The sequence below is a fragment of the Leptonychotes weddellii genome, chromosome 1, assembly GCF_054177405.1.
Source record: "Leptonychotes weddellii isolate Sample4059 chromosome 1, ASM5417740v2, whole genome shotgun sequence".
NCBI lineage: Eukaryota > Metazoa > Chordata > Mammalia > Carnivora > Phocidae > Leptonychotes > Leptonychotes weddellii.
This window is the reverse complement of record NC_138369.1, coordinates 192,132,698-192,153,474: the sequence shown is the minus strand read 5'-3', so window position 1 is coordinate 192,153,474 and position 20,777 is coordinate 192,132,698. Positions and strand designations below refer to the sequence as shown.

Below are 20,777 nucleotides of genomic sequence, written 5' to 3'. Positions count from 1 at the left end.
TTTTTTTAATAGGCTCCACTCTTTCCGATAGGTATCTCTCTTGAGTGATTCAGTCAACTCTGTTTATTTACAAAGGAAGACAAAGTTAAATTTTGTTTTTTAGATGTCATCATTATCAAAAACAGCTGGCAGTCATTTGGCATTAAAGTAATTCTTTGATAATCAATTCTTAAATTGATTTTTGCTTGAATTTGTTTATTTACCATCTTTTTAGAGAGCACCATTGTTCCCAATCCAGCTCAAGAGCAGCAGCTTTGAAGTTAGTAAACTGAATAGAATGGCAGATGTCACCATTAAGTCCCTCTTTCTCAGTATGGTTAAAATTTAGTTTTGTTTTTTTTTTAAATTACATCTATTTTCATGGACATTTTGTCTAATTAAAAATAAAATTGGGGGTGCCTGGGTGGCTCAGTCAGTTAAGCATCCAACTCTTGATCTCAGCTTAGGTCTTGATCTCAGGGTTGTGAGTTCAAGCCCCCTGTTGGGCTCTGTGCTGGGCCTGGAGCCTACTTAAAAAAAAAAGGAAAAGAAAAAAAATAAATAAAATTCTAACCCCTTTGTCTCCTTTAATTAACAGAGAAGTACAACAGTTCCATCCTGCTGTTAGAAATTCCTCTGAAGTGAAATTTGCTGTTCAGGCCTTTGCTGCATTGAACAGTAATAATTTTGTGAGATTTTTCAAACTGGTCCAGTCGGCTTCTTATCTGAATGCTTGTCTTTTACACTGTTACTTTAATCAGGTGAGTAATGTAGCTATACTTGAAGAATTGGAAGAAACCAGATCGTTACTTTTGGCGTTTAAGTGCTTCTCTATTCCGAGAACATTTTAGCGGATCCAGGCTAACTCTCATGTAAGCATTGCAGCCACCCCCAGAGGATGTTGCCGCATTACCTTGTGTCACAGAGGCTGGCGCCGTGGACCGCGGGTGGAAAAAGCTGTATGATAGAAAATACTATTATTAAGTTTAGATCAGAGAAATCTCTTTAGAATGATATGACTTGAGTTCAGCACTATCATTTTCCTTGGAAACAAACCAAAAATCAAAAATTGCACATGCAAAGTCCCTGACTTAAAAATTCTTAAGTGTTATTAATCTGAATTTTTGGAGTGAACCTGATGATGCTGAATCCATTTCAATACTTATCTTAAGGGCCTGCTCCTTGTTGAGTACTGTGCTGTGCCTTGGGGTTGCAAACCTGGGGAAGACCCATGTCTTACCTGGTGCTTTACGTAGGGTATGAATGCCTGGTCTCAAAATTCCCCAAGTCAGGTCTTCAGCCCTAGCCCCCTGACAGTGCATGCACTGTGCTGCCTCCCAGCTGCAAGGGGTCCTCTGGGTGGGGAGGAGGCTGCCGGGGTGGGGGTGTGTGTGTGGGGGGGCTCTTAGGACTTGGTCAGCTGGCTCTATGACTCCAGGTTGTTTTTCTTCTTTGGTCACACATCAAGTCCTTTGGTAAACGGTGACTAAGCCCACGGTCATAGCCCAGGCGGAGGGTCTTCTTCAGGTGTGTTCATTGTCCTGTCTTATAATTGCCAATAGCACTGAAATTCTGGAACAAATGAAAAGATTTTTAACAACATGCCATTTGGGGAACTCTGTACATTCAATACATAAAACTGATAGCTACTGTTTTCAGAATGATTATGTAATGTTCTTAGAATATTGGCCATTTGTGCCCGTTTTAATAACTTGAAACAAAAAAGACATCTAAGTACTTTAGAGAAACGCAGTGTTTGACCTGGTCCCATAGGCTCCCTTGCTCAGCTCCACCTGCTGTGATGCTTCCTGTCCCTCCAACTCCAGCCCACTACTGCCTCAGGGCCTTTGCACTTGCTGTTCTCACTGCTGTTCTTTCTCCTCACAGAGCCATATGGTGCTCACCTTCTTCAGGTCTTGGCTCGGCTGCTATCTTCTCAGCAGAGCCCACCCTGCCTGCCTGCCCTCCTCCTCTGCCTTCCTCTGGTGCACTGTCACCGTTAAATGTACTGTGTATGTCACGGGTTCAGTTTGTTTGTTGTTGGTCTCTCCCTAACACATCAGTTCTGGGGGCAGGGATTTTGCTTTGTTCATTGTTGCGTGCTGCACGTTAACAATGCCAGATAAGAAATAAATACTTGATAAACACTGTTGGAATTGAAGAACACTGCAAGAGGAAGCAAGGGTCACTCAGAGTCCTAGACCCACATACAAGTTTTGTTAACATTTTCCTGTTTTTCCTGTCTTCTTTTTTTAAAGTACTTCTTACGAATTCCATGCCATTTCTGCATTTTTCCATGGCACTCTATCATCTCTGTGATAATTTTTAGTGCCACAGAGCTTTTTGTCAAGTGGATAGTGCACAGTTGACCTTCCACATGCTCTGCTGATGGATGACTTGTCTTCTAGGGTTTCTTGTGTGGGTGTGTGTGTTTTAGATTTTATTTGTCAGAGAGAGCGCGTGTGCACACACAAGCTGGGGAAGTGGCAGGCAGAGGGAGAAGCAGGCTCCCTGCTGAGCAAGGAGCCTGATGTGGGGCTCGATCCCAGGTCCCCGTGATCATGACCTGAGCCGAACGCAGACACTTAACCGACTGAGCCACCCAGGCGTCCCTAACCATTCCTGTGTATGAGACTGTTTCACATGCATTTCTGGGCATCTTCTGCTGAGCAAATCCCCTGGTGATTGCTAAGCTTGGGCCTCTTAGTACCAGATTGCTTTCCAGAGGGACTGAGCAGTAGCAGGACCCTGTCTCCCACGGTAGCATTTTGTGGTCACGGAATGACTGGCTCCTTAACACTGCAGTGATTTTGCTTCTCTCTTCAGATCCGCAAAGATGCTCTCCGAGCGCTCAACATCGCGTACACTGTGAGCACGCAACGCTCCACTGTCTTTCCCTTGGATGGCGTGGTGCGCATGCTGCTCTTCAGAGACTGTGACGAGGCCACAGACTTCCTGAACTACTATGGTCTGACTGTCTCTGATGGGTAAGAGCAGAGGGTGGCTGCGGGACCTCTCTTTTTTTTTCTCTTTTAGTTCTGATAAAGGGCTGGGAAGTGCAGCTACGTGCCAGGCCCCAGAGAGGGCCCATTCTGCATGCTGCCTCCCTGGGGTGCAGGTGAACACAGCGAGGCTCAGAATGGGCTGGGGAGCATCCCCAGATCAGACACTGCTTGTTAGCGGATTGGTGTTCAGACCTATTTCTTTGCAATTTTAAAATCAGTGCTTTTCATAAGATACTGAAGAAATTAAAGGTAAAGGTTAGGGTCTTCCTTATTCTTTCTCTCGAGGATGACTTCTGCTGGCCAGTGACTACCACTGCCGACCTGTGGTGGCCCAGACAGGCACTAGTGGGCCAGGCCAGGGGCTTCTGTGCTGCTTGGAGTCAGTGTTTTGTTTGTTTGTTTGTTTTTTTTAAAGATTTTATTTATTTATTTGACAGAGAGAGACATAGCGAGAGAGGGAACACAAACAGGGGGAGTGGGGGAGGGGAGAAGCAGGCTTCCCGCTGAGCAGGGAGCTCGATGCGGGGCTCGATCCCAGGACCCTGGGACCATAACCTGAGCCGAAGGCAGACGCTTAACGACTGAGCCACCCAGGCGCTCCTGGAGTCAGTGTTTTAAGAACCTGATGAAACTCGTGGACCCTCTCCTTGTAAATGGCAGCATAACGTGCACCATGTCTTGTTCCAAGTTGCTGTTTCTCTAGCCCTTCCCTCCTCTTCACTCCTCATTGCCAGCCCCTTCCTGTCTGCTTCCTGCAGGCCTGTCCTCACAGAAACATGCGGCTTTGGAATAAGACAGGAGCATGCAGGTGTGTGCTGTTCCACGTAGGGCTGCGTACAAGTGGGCCAGGAGACTCCCATGTCACAGGGCAACGTCCAGGCTGGCAGCTGTGGGTACTGTGGGCTGGGACACCAGATCAGCCTTTACTGCCTCCCTCTTCACTTACACGTGGTTGTGGGGTGACCCAGTGATGGGGACAGGGCTTCCAGCATTGCTGCTGGGCGCTGAGAGGTGACGATTGGCTTCTCACCGATGTAACGCTTCTCTGGGTTCTCTGTGGTCTGGGTAGCTGTGTTGAGCTGAACCGGTCCTCGTTCCTGGAACCAGAGGGCTTATCCAAGGCCAGGAAGTCGGTGTTCATTACCAGGAAGATGACCGTGTCGGTTGGGGAGATTGTGAGTGGAGGGCCATTGCCCCCCATCCCTCGTCACACTCCCGTGTGCAGCTTCAACTCCCAGAACAAGTACATTGGGGAGAGCCTGGCTGCAGAGCTGCCTGTGGGCACCCAGAGACCCAGCTCGGACGCAGTAGGTGAGAAGCTGCAGTTGCATGAGGGAAGTAGCATTGCCCCTCCAGGAAGCCTCTCTGGAGGTAGGAGCATCTGTTTTATTTTGTGGGTGGGGGTGGGGCGGGTGGTATTGGCTCAGTGCTCAGATACTTCTCCCCTCTCAAGAATGGCCTGAATGGCTCTTTGATGTCACGGTGCTTGGTTCCCACTGATGAAGCTCACACTGTCCCCTGTGACATTGCTCGGGAGGGTAGCCAGCCCTTAGGGTCACTGTGGGTGCCCAGGGGTTGTCTTAAGTGCCTGCACTTGCCTGTTCCCTTCCAGGTGGGGGGAAAGGAGAGGCGTGTGGGGCAGAGGCAGATGTACCGCCGCCCGCTCTCCTCCAGCAGCCTCTTCCCACCCCTGCGCCCACACCAGCTTCTCTGCCTCACCTCCCAGCACCGACCCCGAGCACAGCGCCTAGCCTCTTCCAGCCCCCTGTGCAGCCCCCCCTCCAGCCCCCTGTGCAGCCCGAATTGCTTCCTCCAAGGCCTGTACCTTCGTACTCGGATGCGGTAAGGAATGTTCGGGTTAGGGCGCTGAGGAGCCCGTGGTACAAGTGTCACCATGGTGTCTGATACTGTAGATCGAACCCACAGAGGTGGTCGCCTGTGGCTCTAAAATATTCTGAGTGCCAGCTGGGGCGGGTCTCAGGGCCCTGGCCGTGGAGGCTTAAGCCTTGGTCTTTCTGACAAGGTGCCTGGGGCTCCGAGCTTAGGGCTGCACCAGGCCACCTAGCTTGTTGCCTGTGTCTGCTTGAAGGGCCACAGCTCAGATATTGGAGAAGGCGTGGCAGGGTTTTTGTGGCCATAACGTGAGGGCTGAACGAAGTCCTGTCTTGCACTGAGGGCTCTGCAGACAGGTGGGTCTCTGTGGACCAGCCTCTGCCCTATGGAGTGGACTGTGTTGCCTGGTCTCCCACGAGGGGTCCAGGGAGAGGCCCTGCCTGCAGCCCCTCAGCTGCGGGTGGCAGAGCTGGGGCTGACCCCGCAGGCTCGGTGCAGAGCCCCCATCTTTGTCACGGTCGTCAGAACAGCACTTCATTGCTTCCTGTCCCAGTGCCGTCTTGCACCCCTGACGTGTCTGCTGAGCGATGTTCAACACTGCTCACTTGAGAGAGCCAGTGGACGTGTTGACTGGGGACCTGTGGGGCCCCAGGCAGCACTGTGTGCTCGCCGATGGGGTTGAACAAGGCCTGTCTACCATATAGGTTGTGGGATCAGGCTCGCCAACCCTGTTGCTTGGGCCGGTGCTGGGGTGTTAAGGAGGCCTGAGAGGATCGTGAGAATGGTTAGAGAAGCTGACTGTGTTGGATGTGGTGTGGCGGGGGGGGCGGCGTGGGAGGGTGTTGAGCAGGCAGCAGGCTTGCCCTGTCCTTTGATGAAGGCTTCTCTCCGTTCATTAGCAGGAAACCTTTCCAGAAGCAGCATAGCTGATTCCCAGATTCCCTCAGACAAGTGTCCACTGATGAGGTTGTGAAAGGATGTTTTTGCCCTGGGGCGGGGGGATGCTCCGTGAGACCATCTCCAAAGTTCTAACCCTCTGTGAAGGTTTTCAGTACCCTTAGGCTGTAGGGCTAGATTGTTTGGTTTTAAGCTCAGTCTGGATTGAGGCAGTGTTTCTCACTGCCGGCACTCTGACCCCGATCTGTCCTCTCCTTAGGACCTGGCTCAAGTAGTGGATGAGCTCATCCAGGAGGTTCTTCAGAGGGACTGTGAGGAGGTTGGTGCCGCTGGGGCGGCCTTCGCAAACACAGCTCTGGGGTAAGTGCAGTGCCCCACCTGCTCTGAAGCTGTTTGCTCCCTGGGGCCGTTCCCCATCCCTCCGTGTTTCTTCTTATAGAGCTGCTCTCAGTCTTGGACAGGAGGTTGCAGCTGCCCATTTGTAAAGGCTTAACTGTTGGTCCTGTCCTCTAGGTGGGTATGATTGTGTCGTGTTCCTGACCTTCTCTTTGTCATTGGCATGAAGTTTCTGTTTGTGTGTGCTTTTTGAGCAATGTTAGGTTTATTAAAGTTGTAAATTAAAAACATGTTTTTCCTGGAACTTTGAACATGCCTTTAAAATACAGTAGAGTATAAAAATTTGTTTATTCTCTATTAAAAATTAAAAACACTTTATGTGATCTTGGATTAAATTTTACTTTATAAATTTAACAGATTAAATCCCTTTAAACATTTTACATGATTTGCATTTTATACCATGATGAAATTTCTTTAGAGATTTCCAACTAGTTATAAATTTCATATATCTAATTCTAATATTTTAAATAGTCTTAATAAATTTAATAATCAAAATTTTTCTAAGACTTAAACAACTTAAAGTTAATTAAAGCTAATCGATTTAGTAAATCAGATTATTTTAAGGATTTCAAACATGTTTTAAAAATCCTATTACACATGAAATCACACAATGATTAAAAAGTATAATTTCACCTAGTATAAATGTAGATGACTCTAAAGTCATCTTTTTATTAAAAAGTTAATCTTTGGGCACCTGGGTGGCTCAGTCGTTAAGCGTCTGCCTTCGGCTCAGGTGATGATCCCAGGGTCCTGGGATCGAGCCCCGCATCGGGCTCCCTGCTCGGCGGGAAGCCTGCTTCTCCCTCTCCCACTCCCCCTGCTTGTGTTCCCTCTCTCGCTGTCTCTCTCTCTGTCAAATAAATAAATAAAATCTTTAAAAAAAAAAAAAAAGTTAATCTTTTCAATAGGTTTGATTCATTTTCTTTTACTGGAGTCAGATACTTTCTGGTTGAATTAAAAATAAATACGATTTCCATTGGCTTTATTTTATTGTGATAAAATGTGCATAACAAAATTAACCACCTTAACCATTTTTAAGCATACGACTCAGGGCATTAAGTACATTAACAGTGTTGTGTATCCATCACCATTGTTTCCGGAACTTTTTCATCATCCCAAACAAACTATACCCGTTAAATAATAATATCCCATTCTCCTCTCTCCCTAGCTCCTGGTAGCGTCTGTCCTACTTTCTGTCTTTATGAGTTTGCCTCTTTTAGGTACCTCACATGAGTGATATCGTAACAGTATTTGTCCGGATTTTTTTAGACACAAAAATGTCTTCAAGTGCATCTCTTGGATATAGCCCCATACTAGCATTTCATTCCTTTTTTATGGCTGAATAATACTGCATTAAAGTATACAGTTGACCTTTGACCAACGTGGGGGGTCAGGGGTGCTGACCCCCTGTGCAGTCGAAAATCCAAGTATAACTTTTGACTACCCAAAATCTTAAGTAATTGTAACCTACTGTTGACTGGAAGCCTTACTGATAGCAATTAATAGTCGATTAACACATATTGTGTGTGTTATGTGTATCATATACTGCATTCTTACAGTAAAGTAAGTTAGAGGGAAGGAGACGTTAGTACGAAAATCATAAGGAAGAGAAAATACACTTACAGTATTGTATGTGTGAGTGGACCTGTGCAGTTCAAACCCGTGTTTTTCAGGGGTAAACTGCATAAACACATATACACATGTATATACACATTTTGTTTATTCATCTGTTGATGGACACTTGGGGTTAGTTCCACCTTTTGACTATTGTGAATAATGCTGTTGTGAACATTGCTGTACAAATAACTATTTGAGTCTCTACTTTCAGTTCTTACGTGCATATGCCTAGGAGTGGACTTACTAGATCATATGATCTTTTTTTAATTTTTGAAAAACTTCCAAACTGTTTTCCACAGTGGCTGCACCATTTTATATTCCCACCAGCAGTGCACAAGGGTTCCATTTTCTCTACATTCTTGCCAATATACAGTATCATCGTTAAAAAAAATTTTTTAAAGGTTTTGACAGAGAGCGAGTGCACAGGTGGGGGGAGCAGCAGGCAGAGGGAGAGGGAGAAGCAGGCTGCCCACTGAGCAGGAAACTCAATGTGGGGCTTGATCCCAGGACCCTGGGATCATGACCTGAGCCGAAGGCAGGTGCTTCACCGACTGAGCCACCCAGGCGCCCTAAAATTTTTTTTATTGTAGTCATCATAAAGGGTGCAGAGTAGTATCTTGTTGTAGTTTTGGTGTGCATTTCCCTAATGAGTAATGATGTTAAGCCTGTTTTCATGTGCTTATTTGCCTTTGTATATGTCCTTTGCCCATTTTTAATTGTTTTTTGTTGAGTTTGTAGGAGTTCATTTATTTTCTGGATATTAATCCCTTTTCAGATACATGATTTCAAACATTTTTTCCTATTCTGTTTGGGAATGTCTTTTCTGTTTGGATTGTCTTTTTACTTTCTTGATAGTGTCCTTAGGTGCACAGAAGTCTTAAGTTTTATGTAGTCCATTTTATCTAATTGTTCTTTTGTTGCCTGTACTTTTGGTTTCATATTCAAGAAATTGCCAAATCCAATGTTATGAATATTTTCCTGTGTTTTCTTCTGAGAAAATTATAGTTTTAACTCTTAAGTTTAGATTTTTGTTCCATGTTGGTTTCATTTTCATATATGGTCCAACACCATTCTTTTGTATATATTCTTTGTATTTTGAAATGACTATCTTTTCCTCTTTGAATGGTCTTGGCACCCTTGTTGGAAATCAACTGGTCATATATGTGAGGGTTTCTTTCTGGATTCTCTATTCTGCTCTGTCGGTCCATATGTCTGTTTTTATGCCAATACCATTGTTTTGATTGCATAGCTTTGTAGTAAGTTGTAGTAAGTTTTGAAATCACAAGGCATGAGTCCTTCAACTTTGTTTCTCTTTTTTGAGAACGTTCCACTATTTGGTGTCCCTTGAAATTCCATATGAAATTTTAGGATGAGTTTTTCTTTCTTTTTTTTTGAGAGAGAGTGAGCGAGCGGGGGTGGGGGGCAGAGAGAGGATCTTAAGCGGGCTCCATGCCCAGTGCAGAGGCTGACCTGGGGCTGGATCTCACGACTCTGAGATCATGACCTGATCCGAAATCAAGAGTCGGATGCTTAACCAACTGAGCCAGCTAGGCGCCCCTGGGATGAGTTTTTCTATTTCTACAAAAATGCTTCTGGGATTTTGATAGTGATTGTATTGAATCTGTAGATTGCTTTGGGTAGTTTTGACATCTTAACGTTAAGTCTTCCAGTCTAGGGGCACCTGGCTGGCTCAGTCGATAGAGCATGTGACTCTCTTGATCTTGGGGTTGTGAATTTGAGCCCCATGTTGGGCTTAGATTACTTAAAAAAAAAAAGTCTTCTCGTCTATCTACATGGGCTCTCTTTCCATTTGTTTAGGTCATCCTTTATTTCTTTCAGCAATGTTTTCTGCTTTTCATTGTATAGGTCTTTCATCTCCTTGGTTAAATTTATTACTAATTGCTTTATTCTTTTCAGTGCTATTTTAAATCAAATTGTTTACTTAATTTCACTTTTAGAATGTTCATTGCTAGCATATAGAAATACGATTGATTTTTTTTTTTTAAAGATTTTTATTCATTTGAGAGAGAGAGCATGGGGGGGAGGGGCAGAGGGACAAACAGAGTCCCCACTGAGCAGATAGCCTGACACGGGGTTCCATCCCAGGATCACGACCTGAGCCGAAGGCAGATGCCCAACCAACTGAGCCACCCAGGAACCCCTGATTTTTTTGATCCTTACATTCCAATCTTGCTAAACTTGTTTATTAGTTCTAATAGGTTTTGAATGGATTTCTTAGGTTTTACTATATACAAGATCATGTCCTCAATGAATAGATAATAGTTTTTTTCTTCCTTTGTAGTTATGGATGTTTTTTATTTTTCTATAACTTCCAGTATAGTATTGAATAGAAGCAGCAAATAGGGCATCCTTGTCTTGTTCCTGGTCTTAGAGGAAAAGCTTTCAGTGTTTCACATCTGAATATGATGTTAGCTGTGGTTGTTTCATATACAGGCTGTATCATGCTGAGGGAATTCCTTTCTTTTTGTAGTTTTTTGAGTGCTTTTTATTGTGAAATGGGGCTGAATTTTGTCAGATGCTCTTTCTGCATCAATTAGGATGATCATTTGAGTTTTTTCCATTCAGTTTATTAATATGTTTGTATTACATTGTTTTTCATTTGTTGAACTATCCTTGCATTCTAGTAGTAAATCCCATTTGGTAATTTTATATAATCCTTTAAATATATTGCTGAATCTTGTTTTGTTGATATCTTGTTGAGGATTTTGGTATCATTATCCTTAAGGGATATTGGTCTGTGGTTTTCTTACAGTGTCTTTGTCTGGTTTTGTTATTAGTGTATTGGTTCAGGGCAATGCTGGCTTCACAGAAGTGTTGGAAAGTGTTTCTTCCTCTTCACATTTTTAGAAGAGTTTGAGAAGCATTGGTGTTAGTTCTTCCTTAAGTGTTTAATTTGTCGGTGAAGCCATGTGTTTTTGGACTTTTCTTTGTTGGGAGGGGTTTATGAATACTGAGTGAATCTCATAAGTTATAGGTCTATTCAGATTTTCTCTTTCTACATGAGTCAGTTTTGATAGATTGTGTGTTTTAGACATGAGCTTAATTTTTATGCTAAAAGCCAAATATATATTTTTCCTAGTCAATATTAGAAGTTTAGTTATGCGGCTTGCTTGGCTTTTATTTATTTATTTAGAATGATACTCACTTTTCTCTCCCTAGTGTTTCCAATGCTGCTATGGAGGAGCTATTAACAGCTGCAACCACAGGCATTTTGAGGCACATTGCAGCTGAAGAAGTGTCTAAGGAAAGGGAGCGAAAGGAGGAGGAGAGGCGGCAGGCTGAAGAGGAGAGGTGAGTGTGTCTTGTTCTTGCAGTGCACCTGAGGTCAGAGTGTGTGGACACGGGACAGAACCTGCCCTGGCCTGGGATGCTCTTCCTGTTGTCCACTGCACTGGCATCAGACCCATGGTTCACCCAGCGCCCTCATACACTGCAGTCCAGGTAATGGGTGGGGGTCCGAGGCCACACCCACCTTGTGAGCAGCTGCCTTCCCCCACAGCTGGAGGGGGGAAGGGTGGTGGTCAGGGGAGCTGGAGTGTGTGTGGCTATGTGGCTTGTCTGGTGGGATCAGAGTTGGGGGCTTGCCGGCTTAGGCAGCACAACTCAAATCCTAACTTTCGAGGTCAGGGAGGGTGCTGACGCTTATTTTTATTCTTAAACATTACTCTTGTGCTTTTTTTTCCTTTTACCCTTAGGTTGAAACAAGAGAGAGAACTGGTGTTAACTCAGCTGAGCCAGGGCCTGGCTACAGAGCTGACAGAACTTGTTGTGACAGAATGCGTGAGGGAAACCTGCTCCCAAGAGTTGAAGTAAATGAAGTGCTGGTATCTTGTAGTTCAAGGGTGTAGGGTGGTGGGAAAGAAGGGGTTTATTGAGGCACTATGGCCAGGCTGCTGCAGTTCAGGCTAGCTGTGTTTCACTTTGACAAGGAACATATCTTTTGGATAGCCAAACAGTAAAATGCCATTCTTGTTCTTGAGTGTGTGTTGCCTCCAGAGAGGGCCTCACTTACACTCTTGACCTCACTGTGGATCCTGCACTGGTTGTAGGGAAGTGTCTGTTAGCAAAATAATTCACTGGTAGTCTTCTACACACCGAGGTATTTACTGTTAGTTTTTCTCAAGTAGAAGATCCTTTCTCTTGTTTCCTGTGTTAAAAGATTTTTTTGAGGTATCTCATTTAAGAATTTTATTAACTTCTTTTTTTTAAAGTATAATTAACATGCAATGTTATATTAGCTTCAGATGTACAACATATTGATTCGAAAGTTCTATAAATTATTCAGTGCTTACCATGATAAGTGTATTCACCACCTGTTACTATACAACATTATTACAGTATTTATTATTCACTCTATTCCCTATGCTGTACTTTTCATCTCTGTGACTTATTTATGTTTTGACTAGAAGTTTGTATGTCTTAATCCTCTTTATTTCACTCTTTCACTCATTCCCCGCCCCCCACCTCTCCTCTGGCAACCACCAGCTCTCTGTATTTAAGAGTCTGTTTTTGTTTATTTCTTTGTTCTGTTTTTTAGATTCCACATATAAGTGAAATCATATGGTGTTTGTCTTTTTCTGTCTTATTTCACTTAGTACATTATTCTCTATGTCCATCCATGTTGTTGCAAATGGCAAGCTCTAATTCTTGTTTGATGGCCTAGTAGTATTCCATTACACACACACACACACCCACACCCACACCCACACACCCCCACACACACCATATCTTTATTTATGTATCTATAGATACTTAAGTTGTTTCTATATCTTGGCTATTATAAATAATGCTGTTATAAACATAGGGGTGCATGTATCTTTTCAAATTAGTTTTCAATATCTTTGGGTAAGATAATGATATTGGGTAAGATATTCTACTACCCAGTAGTAGAATACTGGATCATATGGTGTTTTAAGTTTTAATTTTTTGAAGAGCCTCCATACTGTTTTCCACAATGGTTGTACTAATTTACATTCCCACCAATAGTAGACAAGGGTTCCCTTTTCTCTACATCCTGGCCAACATTACTATTTGTCTTTTTGATTCTAGTCATTCTGACTGAGGTGATATCTCATTATGGTTTTGATTCACATTTCCTTGATGATTAGTGATGTTGAACATCTTTTCATATGTCTGTTGGCCATATATATGTCTTTGGAAAAATATATATTCAGGTCCTCTGCCTGTGGTGAGTTATGTAAGTTCTTTATGTATTTTGGATATTAACCCCATCCATATTGGATATGTAATTTACAGATATCGTCTCCCATTCACTGGGTCGCCTTTTTGTTTTGTTTTGCTGATGGTTTCCTTCACTGTGCAAAAGCTTTTTATTTTGGTATAATCTTAGTAGTTTATTTTTGCTTTTGTTTCCTTTGCCTGAGGAGACATATCCATAAATATGTTGCTAAGGCTGATGTCCAAGAGATACTGCCTGTGTTTTCTTTCAGGAGTTTTAAGGTTTCAGGTCTCACACTTGGGTCTTTAATCCATTTTGTTTCTTTTAGCATGTGGTGTGAGAAAGTGGTATAGTTTCATTCCTATACATGTAGCTATCCAGTTTTCCCTACACCATTTGTTGAAAACTGTCTTTTCTCCATTGTATATTCCTTCCCCCTTTGTTTAAAGACAATTGACTATATAGGTATGGGCCCTCTATCCTATTCCATTAATCTCTGTGTCTCTTTTTGTTCCAGTACCATACTATTTTGGATTATAGTAGTTTTGTCACACATTATGAAATTTGGGATTGTGATACTTACAACTTTGTTATTCTTAAGATTGTTTTGACTATTCAAGGTCTTTGTGGTTCCATACAAATTTTAGGATTATTTGTTTTTGTTTTGTGAAAAATGCTATTGGTATTTTGATAGGGAGTGTATTGAATCTGTAGACTGCTTTGGGTAGTATGGACATTTTAACAGTATTAATTCTTTCAACCCATGAGCAAGAAATACCTTTCTGTTTGTGTCATCTTCAGTTTCTTTAATCAGTGTTTTAAAGTTTTCAGAGTATAGGTCTTTTACCTCCTCGATTAAATTTATTCCTAGGTATTTTATTTTTTTTGGTGCAACTGTAAATGGGATTGTTTTCTTAATTTCTCCTTCTGCTACTTCGTTATTAGTGTATAGAAATGCAGCAAATTTCTGTGTATTAATTTTATATCCTGAAACTTTATTGAATTCATTTATCAGTTCTGATAGTTTTTTGGTGGAGTCTTTAGGATTTTTTATATGTAGTGTCATGTCATCTGCAAATAGTGACAGTTTTACTTCTTTTTTACCAATTTGGATGTCTTTATTGCTTTTTCTTGTCTCATTGCTGTGGCTGGGACTTCCAGGACTGTGTTGGAAAAAAGTGGTGAGAGTGGCATCCTTGACTTGTTATTGATCTTAGAGGAAAAGCTCTCGTTTTTCAGCATTGAATATGATGTTTCTGTGGGTTTTTCATATATGGCCTTTATTATGTTGAAATGTGTTCCCTCTAAACATACTTTGTTGAGGGTTTTTATCATGAATGGGTGTTGTATTTTGTCGAATGCTTTTTCTGCATCTATTGAGATGATCATATGGTTTTTATCCTTTCTTTTGTTAATGTGGTGTGTCATATTGATTTGCAAATATTGAACCACCTTTGCATCCCTGGAATAAATTCCACTTGATTGTGGTGAATTATTTTTTTAATGTATTGTTGAATTCAGTCTGCTAATATTTTGTTGAGGGTTTCTGCATCTGTGTTCGTCAGGGATATTGGCCTGTAGTTTTCTTTTCTTGTAGTGTCATTGTTTTTGTATCAGGATAATGCTGGCTTTGTAGAATGAACGTTTCTACATTTATAGACTGTTTTCTTTTCTCTTCTATTTTTTGGAATAGTTTGAGAATAATAGGTATTAACCCTTATTGACATTTTTGATAGAATTTACCTGTGAAGCCATCTAGTCTTGGACTTTTGTTTGTTGGGAGTTTTTTGATTACTGATTCAATTTCATTACTAGTAATCTCAAATTTTCTATTTCATCCTGATTGAGTTTTAGAAGATTGTATGTTTCTAGGAATTTATCTACTTCTTCTAGGTTGTCCAGTTTGTTGGCATATCATTTATCGTAGTATTTTCTTATAACCTTTGTATTTCTGTGGTGTGAGTTGTTACGTCTCTTCTTTCGTTTCTGATTTTGAGTCCTCTCTTTTTCTTGATGAGTCTGGCCTAAAGGGTTATCAATTTTGTTTATCTTTTTAAAGAACCAGCTCTTGGTTTTATTGATCTTTTCTATTTTGTGTTTACTCTCAGTTTCATTTATTTCTGCTCTAATCTTTATTACTTCTTTCCTTCTACAAGCTTTGGGTTTTGTTTGTTCTTTTTTCCCCCTAGCTCTTTTAGGTTACGTTGTTTATATGAGATTTTTCTTATTTCTTGAGGTAGGCCTCTATCACTATAAACTTCCCTCTTGGAACAGCTGTATCCCAAAGATTTTGGACTATTGTGTTTTCATTTTCATTTGTCTCCATGTACTTTTTTAATTTCTTTGATTTCTTGGTTGACCCATTTAGTGTTTAGTAGCCTGTTGTTTAGCCCCCATTTGTTTATGTTCTTTCCAGATTTTTTTCTTGTTTCTGATTTTTAGTTTCATACTGTTGTGTTTAGAAGAGATGCTTGATATGATTTTAGTCTTCTTAAATTTATTGAGACTTGTTCTGTGGCCTAACAAGTGATCTATCCTGGAGAATGTTCTATGTGCACTTAAAGAATGTGTATTCTGCTGTTTTTGGATGGCATGTTCCATATATGTCTGTTAGGTCTAACTGGTCTCATGTGTTGTTCAAAGTCACTGATTCCTTGTTGATTTTCTGTCTGATCTATCCATTGATGTAAATGTGATTTTAAAGTCCTCTATCATTACTGTATTACTGTGAATTTCTCCTTTTATGTATGTTAATATTTGCTTTATGTATTTAGGTGCTCCCATGTTGGGTATATAGATATTTACAATTGTTATGTCTTCTTCTTGGATTGTTCCCTTTATCATTATGTACTGTACTTTTTTGTCTCTTACTATGGTCTTTGTTTTAAAGTCACTTTGTTTGATATAAGTATTGCTACCTAGGCTTTTTTTCCCACTTCCATTTGCGTAGTGTATGTTTTCCACCCCTTCACTTTCAGTCTCTATGTCTTTAGGTCTGAAGTGAGTCTCTTGTAGGCAGCATGTTAGATGGATCTTGTTTTTTAAATCCATTCAGTCACCCTATGTCTTTTGATTAAAGCATTTACATTTAAAGTAATTACTGATAGGTAGGTATGTACTTATTGCCATTTTGTTAATTGCATTCTGTTGTTTTTTTTTTTTTTTTTTTATAGTTCTCTGTTCCTTTCTTCTCTCTTCACTTGTGGTTTGATGGCTTTCATTAATAATATGCTTGGATTCCTTTCTCTTTATTTTTTGTGTATCTATTATGGGTTTTATTTTTTAAAGATTTTATTTATTATTTATTTGACAGAGAGAGTGAGCGAGTGAACACATGCAGGGGGAATGGCAGGTGGAGGGAGAGGGAGAAGCAGGCTCCCCGCTGAGCAAGGAGCTTGACGTGGGGCTCGATACCAGGACTCTGGGATCATGACCTGAGCCGAAGGCAGATGCTTAACTGACTGAGCCACCCAGGCACCCCTCTATTATAGGTTTTTGATTTGTGGTTACCACGAGGCTCATATATAACATCTTATGTGTACAGTAGTGTGTATTAAGTTGATGGTCACTTAAGAACTTTATTGATTTTACCTCCAAGCTTCAGGGTAGAAAGAAGTTCAGTGTGCAGGGAAATCTGTCTTTGTGCTTAAGCTCCCCTGAGGTAGCCTTGAAAGTGATGAGCTATATTAGTATAGAGCACAGATTCCAGTGCAGATGGAGGACATAGCCAGGAGGCTGAAGTGTTTTTTTAATTTTTATTATTATTATTTTTAAAGGTTTTTTTTTTTTTAAGATTTTATTTATTTGAGAGAGGGAATGAGATAGAGAGAGAGCATGAGAGGGGGAGGGTCAGAGGGAGAAGCAGACTCCCTGCTGAGCAGGGAGCCCGATGCGGGACTCAATCCGGGACTCCAGGATCATGACTGAGGCCAAGGCAGTCGCTTAACCAACTGAGCCAACCAGGCACCCCTTTTTTAAAGGTTATTTATTTATTTATTTGACAGAGACACAGCGAGAGAGGGAACACAAGCAGGGGGAGTGGGAGAGGGAGAAGCAGGCTTCCCGCGGAGCAGGGAGCCTGATGCGGGGCTCGATCCCAGCACCCTGAGATCATGACCTGAGCCGAAGGCAGACGCTTAACGACTGAGCCACCCATGCACCTCTGAAGTGTTTTGTTTAAATAATGTTTCTTTCCTTCTTTAATAAATGGGAGTCTATTTCCCTGTTTACTATAAGCATGAGACCTCATAAGTGATGGATCGATGTCTATTCTTAATCCCAGGAAGGAGTGTTAGGAAATATATTAAGAGCTAGGACTTGCTGATACATTTTCCTACAGTCCTGGGAGACCTGGGCTTCAGCTCAGCACCAGGGCTGTCTCCATCTGCCACAGAGGATGGCTACTGGAAACACGTCTTGCTTGTTTAAGCTACTTTGATTTTGTGACTAAATGTATTTGATAACATTTTCTGTGTTCCCTTGGTTGACAGAATTTTGTCATAAAAATCTTCTTTTAGATATTGGTTTATCTGAGGGCCACTGCCATGTGAAACATGGGCTGCCAGTCTTGGCTGCCGGCTGTCATGTACTTGAGGCACTTCTAATTGCAAACATCAGATACAGCTGATGAGAAGGTGTTGTAGTTGTCTTATTGGTCACTTAAAAATTAAATTTTGTAACTATTTTATTAAGATAAAGGTTTACTTATTGACTATTTGCAAGGGCTCTGTTGGACCTGTGATCTGGTACCCTGTACTGCTTTTGTTCTTTTTTGCTCTATCTTTTCAGGTGTCTGTACATTAAGTAAAATGAAAATCTCAAAGCTTCTCTTTTTTTTTTTTAAAGATTTTATTTATTTGACAGAGAGTTTCTCTTGTGCCAGAGACATAATTACATTTCAACAGTAAGGATGTAGGTCTTGCCATTTTATAGGACAAGCCCTCAGTGTGTGTGGGCCCTGGGTGCAGTGTCCCTATCCTGATTGCTCTCTTCTGTAGGAGTGCAGTGGAGACAGACCAGAGGGTCCGCATGGCCCGTTGCTGTGAGGATGTCTGTGCCCACCTGGTGGACTTGTTTCTCGGGGAAGAAATTTTCCAGACTGCAAAGGAGACCCTCCAGGAACTTCAGTGCTTCTGCAAGTATCTCCAGCGGTGAGTCCTATGTCCTTACACATGAAATGGATGCACATGGGGAAAGCCTTTGACAAGATTATACTTTCAGAAATAGTCAATTATATACACATGTGAAACATGTTCCTTCCTAAAGGGTAGATGCTAAGGGGATAAGTAAGGAATTAGACTGGGAGCTGTTCTGTATTTCAACAAGTATTTATAGGTTGCTTTCTTTCATTTACCCACTGCTCTCAACACAGAGAGATGGCCATGAATAAGCCAAACAAATTCTAGCTGTATGCACCCACATAGATGAATTTCTAAAACAATTTATAGTGAAAAAGCAATTCTTAGGGAAATGTGTACAATGTACAGTGTATAGTCAAACCAGATTGTTTTAAATTTATACATAGTAGTATAACTCTAAAGAAAAGGAAAATGGTGAACATAAACTTTGCATAGTGGTTACCTTTGGGAGTGAGAGGGTGTGTGATTGAGCAGGGCCCAGTGCTGGTCATGGCCACTGCTTCTTAATTGGATGGAAGTATGTGGCTGTTTAATTTATCATTAATCTTTAAACTGGGCATGTACTATGCATGTTGTGTGGTGATTCATTTCATAGTTTCATTTAAAATAAATAACAGTGTACCTTGAAGTTTCAACCATATAAGAGGGAATAGAGGGAGAAAGAGTGTCTATTTCACAAGAGACCCCCATTTTCCTCCTCAGAAGCAGCTGCTGAGTACCCATCCAGAGCCTTCTGCCCTTTTTTGTGGTGGTTAGGACAGATGACAGCGTGTTCTCTACTCTGTGCTAACCTTTTTTCCTCCATTTGAGGTCAGGTGGAGGCCTAAGCACAACAGCATATTGGGCTCTTCCAGGTGTCGGAGGCACCATAAATGACCTACCTGGTTCTCAGTTGCTGGACTTTCACGTGGCTTTTCTTTTTAGCCATGACGAAGAGTACTGCAGTGACTGTCCTTGTACAAACATTTCACAGAGGTGTACACATACCTGGAGATAAATTCCCATCAGTGGTATTTGCTGGGGCAAAGTATATATGTATCTTATATTTGTATCCATATTGCCAAATTGGCTTCCAAAGATTGTTCAGCTTTAGTGCTTAATTTAAGTTCCCTAGTTTTGTTGTTCACCACCACTCCTCTGCTGTCATGCCTTTCCTGTGCCTGAGTATTAATTTTCATTCTGATTCATTTCTTAGTTTGAGGACTGTTGCTGAGAAAGACCTAAACGTTGCCAGAAAACGTTGCTTCCGTATGTTGTAGCACTGCACTGTGTTTTTGCCTTTGTCCCTGTAGTGAACTTTAAAATATCCAGTGATGATATGGTGGTGTATCTTCCAGGTGGAGGGAAGCCGTCGCAGCCCGGAAGAAACTGAGGCGCCAGATGCGAGCCTTCCCTGCAGCACCCTGCTGTGTGGATATGAACGACCGGCTGAGGGCATTGGTGCCCAGTGCAGAGTGCCCCATTGCTGAGGAGAACTTGGCCAAGGGCCTTCTGGACCTGGGCCATGCAGGAACAGTGGGCATCTCCTGCACCAGGTGAGCACTCAGCCTGCCATGGCTGCCTAGTGCCCCCCTGCCCCACCTGGCTTTATAGAGAGCATGGATTAATGTGTGCACTTGGAGGGAAGATGGGTGGAATCAGAGAAAGTGAAGACAGATGCAGGGTTGTGTTCCTGAAGGTTGTCTTCCCCTCAGGTTCTGGACGTAGGACATATTCTACATGCTTTGATTTCATGTGCCTTTTCCACTTCAAACACTCAGGGCCTGGTAATTGAATCTTACTAAGAGTCACCTGTTTCTCTTCTGGTCTTATGGATATACCATGTCCATTCTTGTTGGTGGAGGTTCTTCTGTCCCCATGAGTGTGTTCTAGAGGGCAGAATTTTTATCTGTATACTGTTCATCTCCCATGGCTGGCACTAGGGACAATAGATAATTGCTTGATATTTGTGGAACGAACAAGTCCTTTGACTAATTGGTTTCTTTATCAGCAAAAGTTTTCTTGGTCTCCTAAGCATTTCCCATCAGGAGACACTACTAACCCGTTACTTCCCACTCAGAACATCGGTAAGTAAGTTATCAAGCTCCTTGCATGGGCACTGAGCTGGCCTCATGCAGGCAGTGTCCTTCTCCTTTCTTTGTAGGTTAAGGTGGCTCAGAAATAAGACGGCGCACCAGATGAAGGTTCAGCACTTCTACAAGCAACTGCTGAGGTCTGTTATACCCCCAGCGTGCGTGCTGCTCCTGCCTGGGCTTGTGCACTGGCTTACCCTCTGTGCTCTGTCCCTTCCAGTGACGCGGTTTGGGTGCCCCTGGACCTGCCGTCCCTTGTGGCCAAGCACCTCCCTGGGAGGCGGGAGCGTGTGTTTTGGAAACTGGTGCTGGTGTTGCCTGATGGAGAAGAGCAGTCCCCAGGGAGTCCTGGCAGGTCAGGAAGGGTTTCCCTCTCTGGGCTCTGAGGTTGAGAAAGTGACTTCAGGAGGCGGAGTGACTTCTCCGAGAGCATCAGCCATGAGGGACTTGTAGTCTGTTTTGTGAGTTGAAGTTGACACTTTAGATTATTTAAATTTTTACTCTGTAAACTGGGCCCAAGAGCATTTTAAGAGTTGATCCTCATTTAAAGCTATGCTGAGGTATATTGATTAGAGCTTGCTTCATTGTAGATTCTTGGGGAAGACAGGTGACTATAGTTTGCTATACTCCCCTTTTTTTT

General features: G+C 42.3%; 1 protein-coding gene across 4 annotated transcripts in view; it reads left to right on the top strand.

The window, feature by feature from the left end:
• The window catches only part of MCM3AP (minichromosome maintenance complex component 3 associated protein), a 51,937-nt gene that overhangs the window by 13,490 nt on the left and 17,670 nt on the right, over nt 1-20,777 (top strand). For 2 of the 4 annotated variants that reach the window (XM_081800885.1, XM_081800891.1), the window contains exons 10-20: nt 578-740; nt 2,806-2,966; nt 4,054-4,295; nt 4,597-4,826; nt 5,974-6,074; nt 10,908-11,039; nt 11,444-11,557; nt 17,925-18,077; nt 19,403-19,600; nt 20,209-20,277; nt 20,358-20,492. In XM_081800885.1, coding sequence (XP_081657011.1) covers nt 578-740; nt 2,806-2,966; nt 4,054-4,295; nt 4,597-4,826; nt 5,974-6,074; nt 10,908-11,039; nt 11,444-11,557; nt 17,925-18,077; nt 19,403-19,600; nt 20,209-20,277; nt 20,358-20,492 — 1,698 coding nt within the window. Of the gene's footprint in view, nt 1-577; nt 741-2,805; nt 2,967-4,053; nt 4,356-4,596; nt 4,827-5,973; nt 6,075-10,907; nt 11,040-11,443; nt 11,558-17,924; nt 18,078-19,402; nt 19,601-20,208; nt 20,278-20,357; nt 20,493-20,777 lie in introns of all 4 variants that reach the window. The other 2 variants (XM_081800881.1, XM_081800874.1) reach the window with 1 other exon arrangement.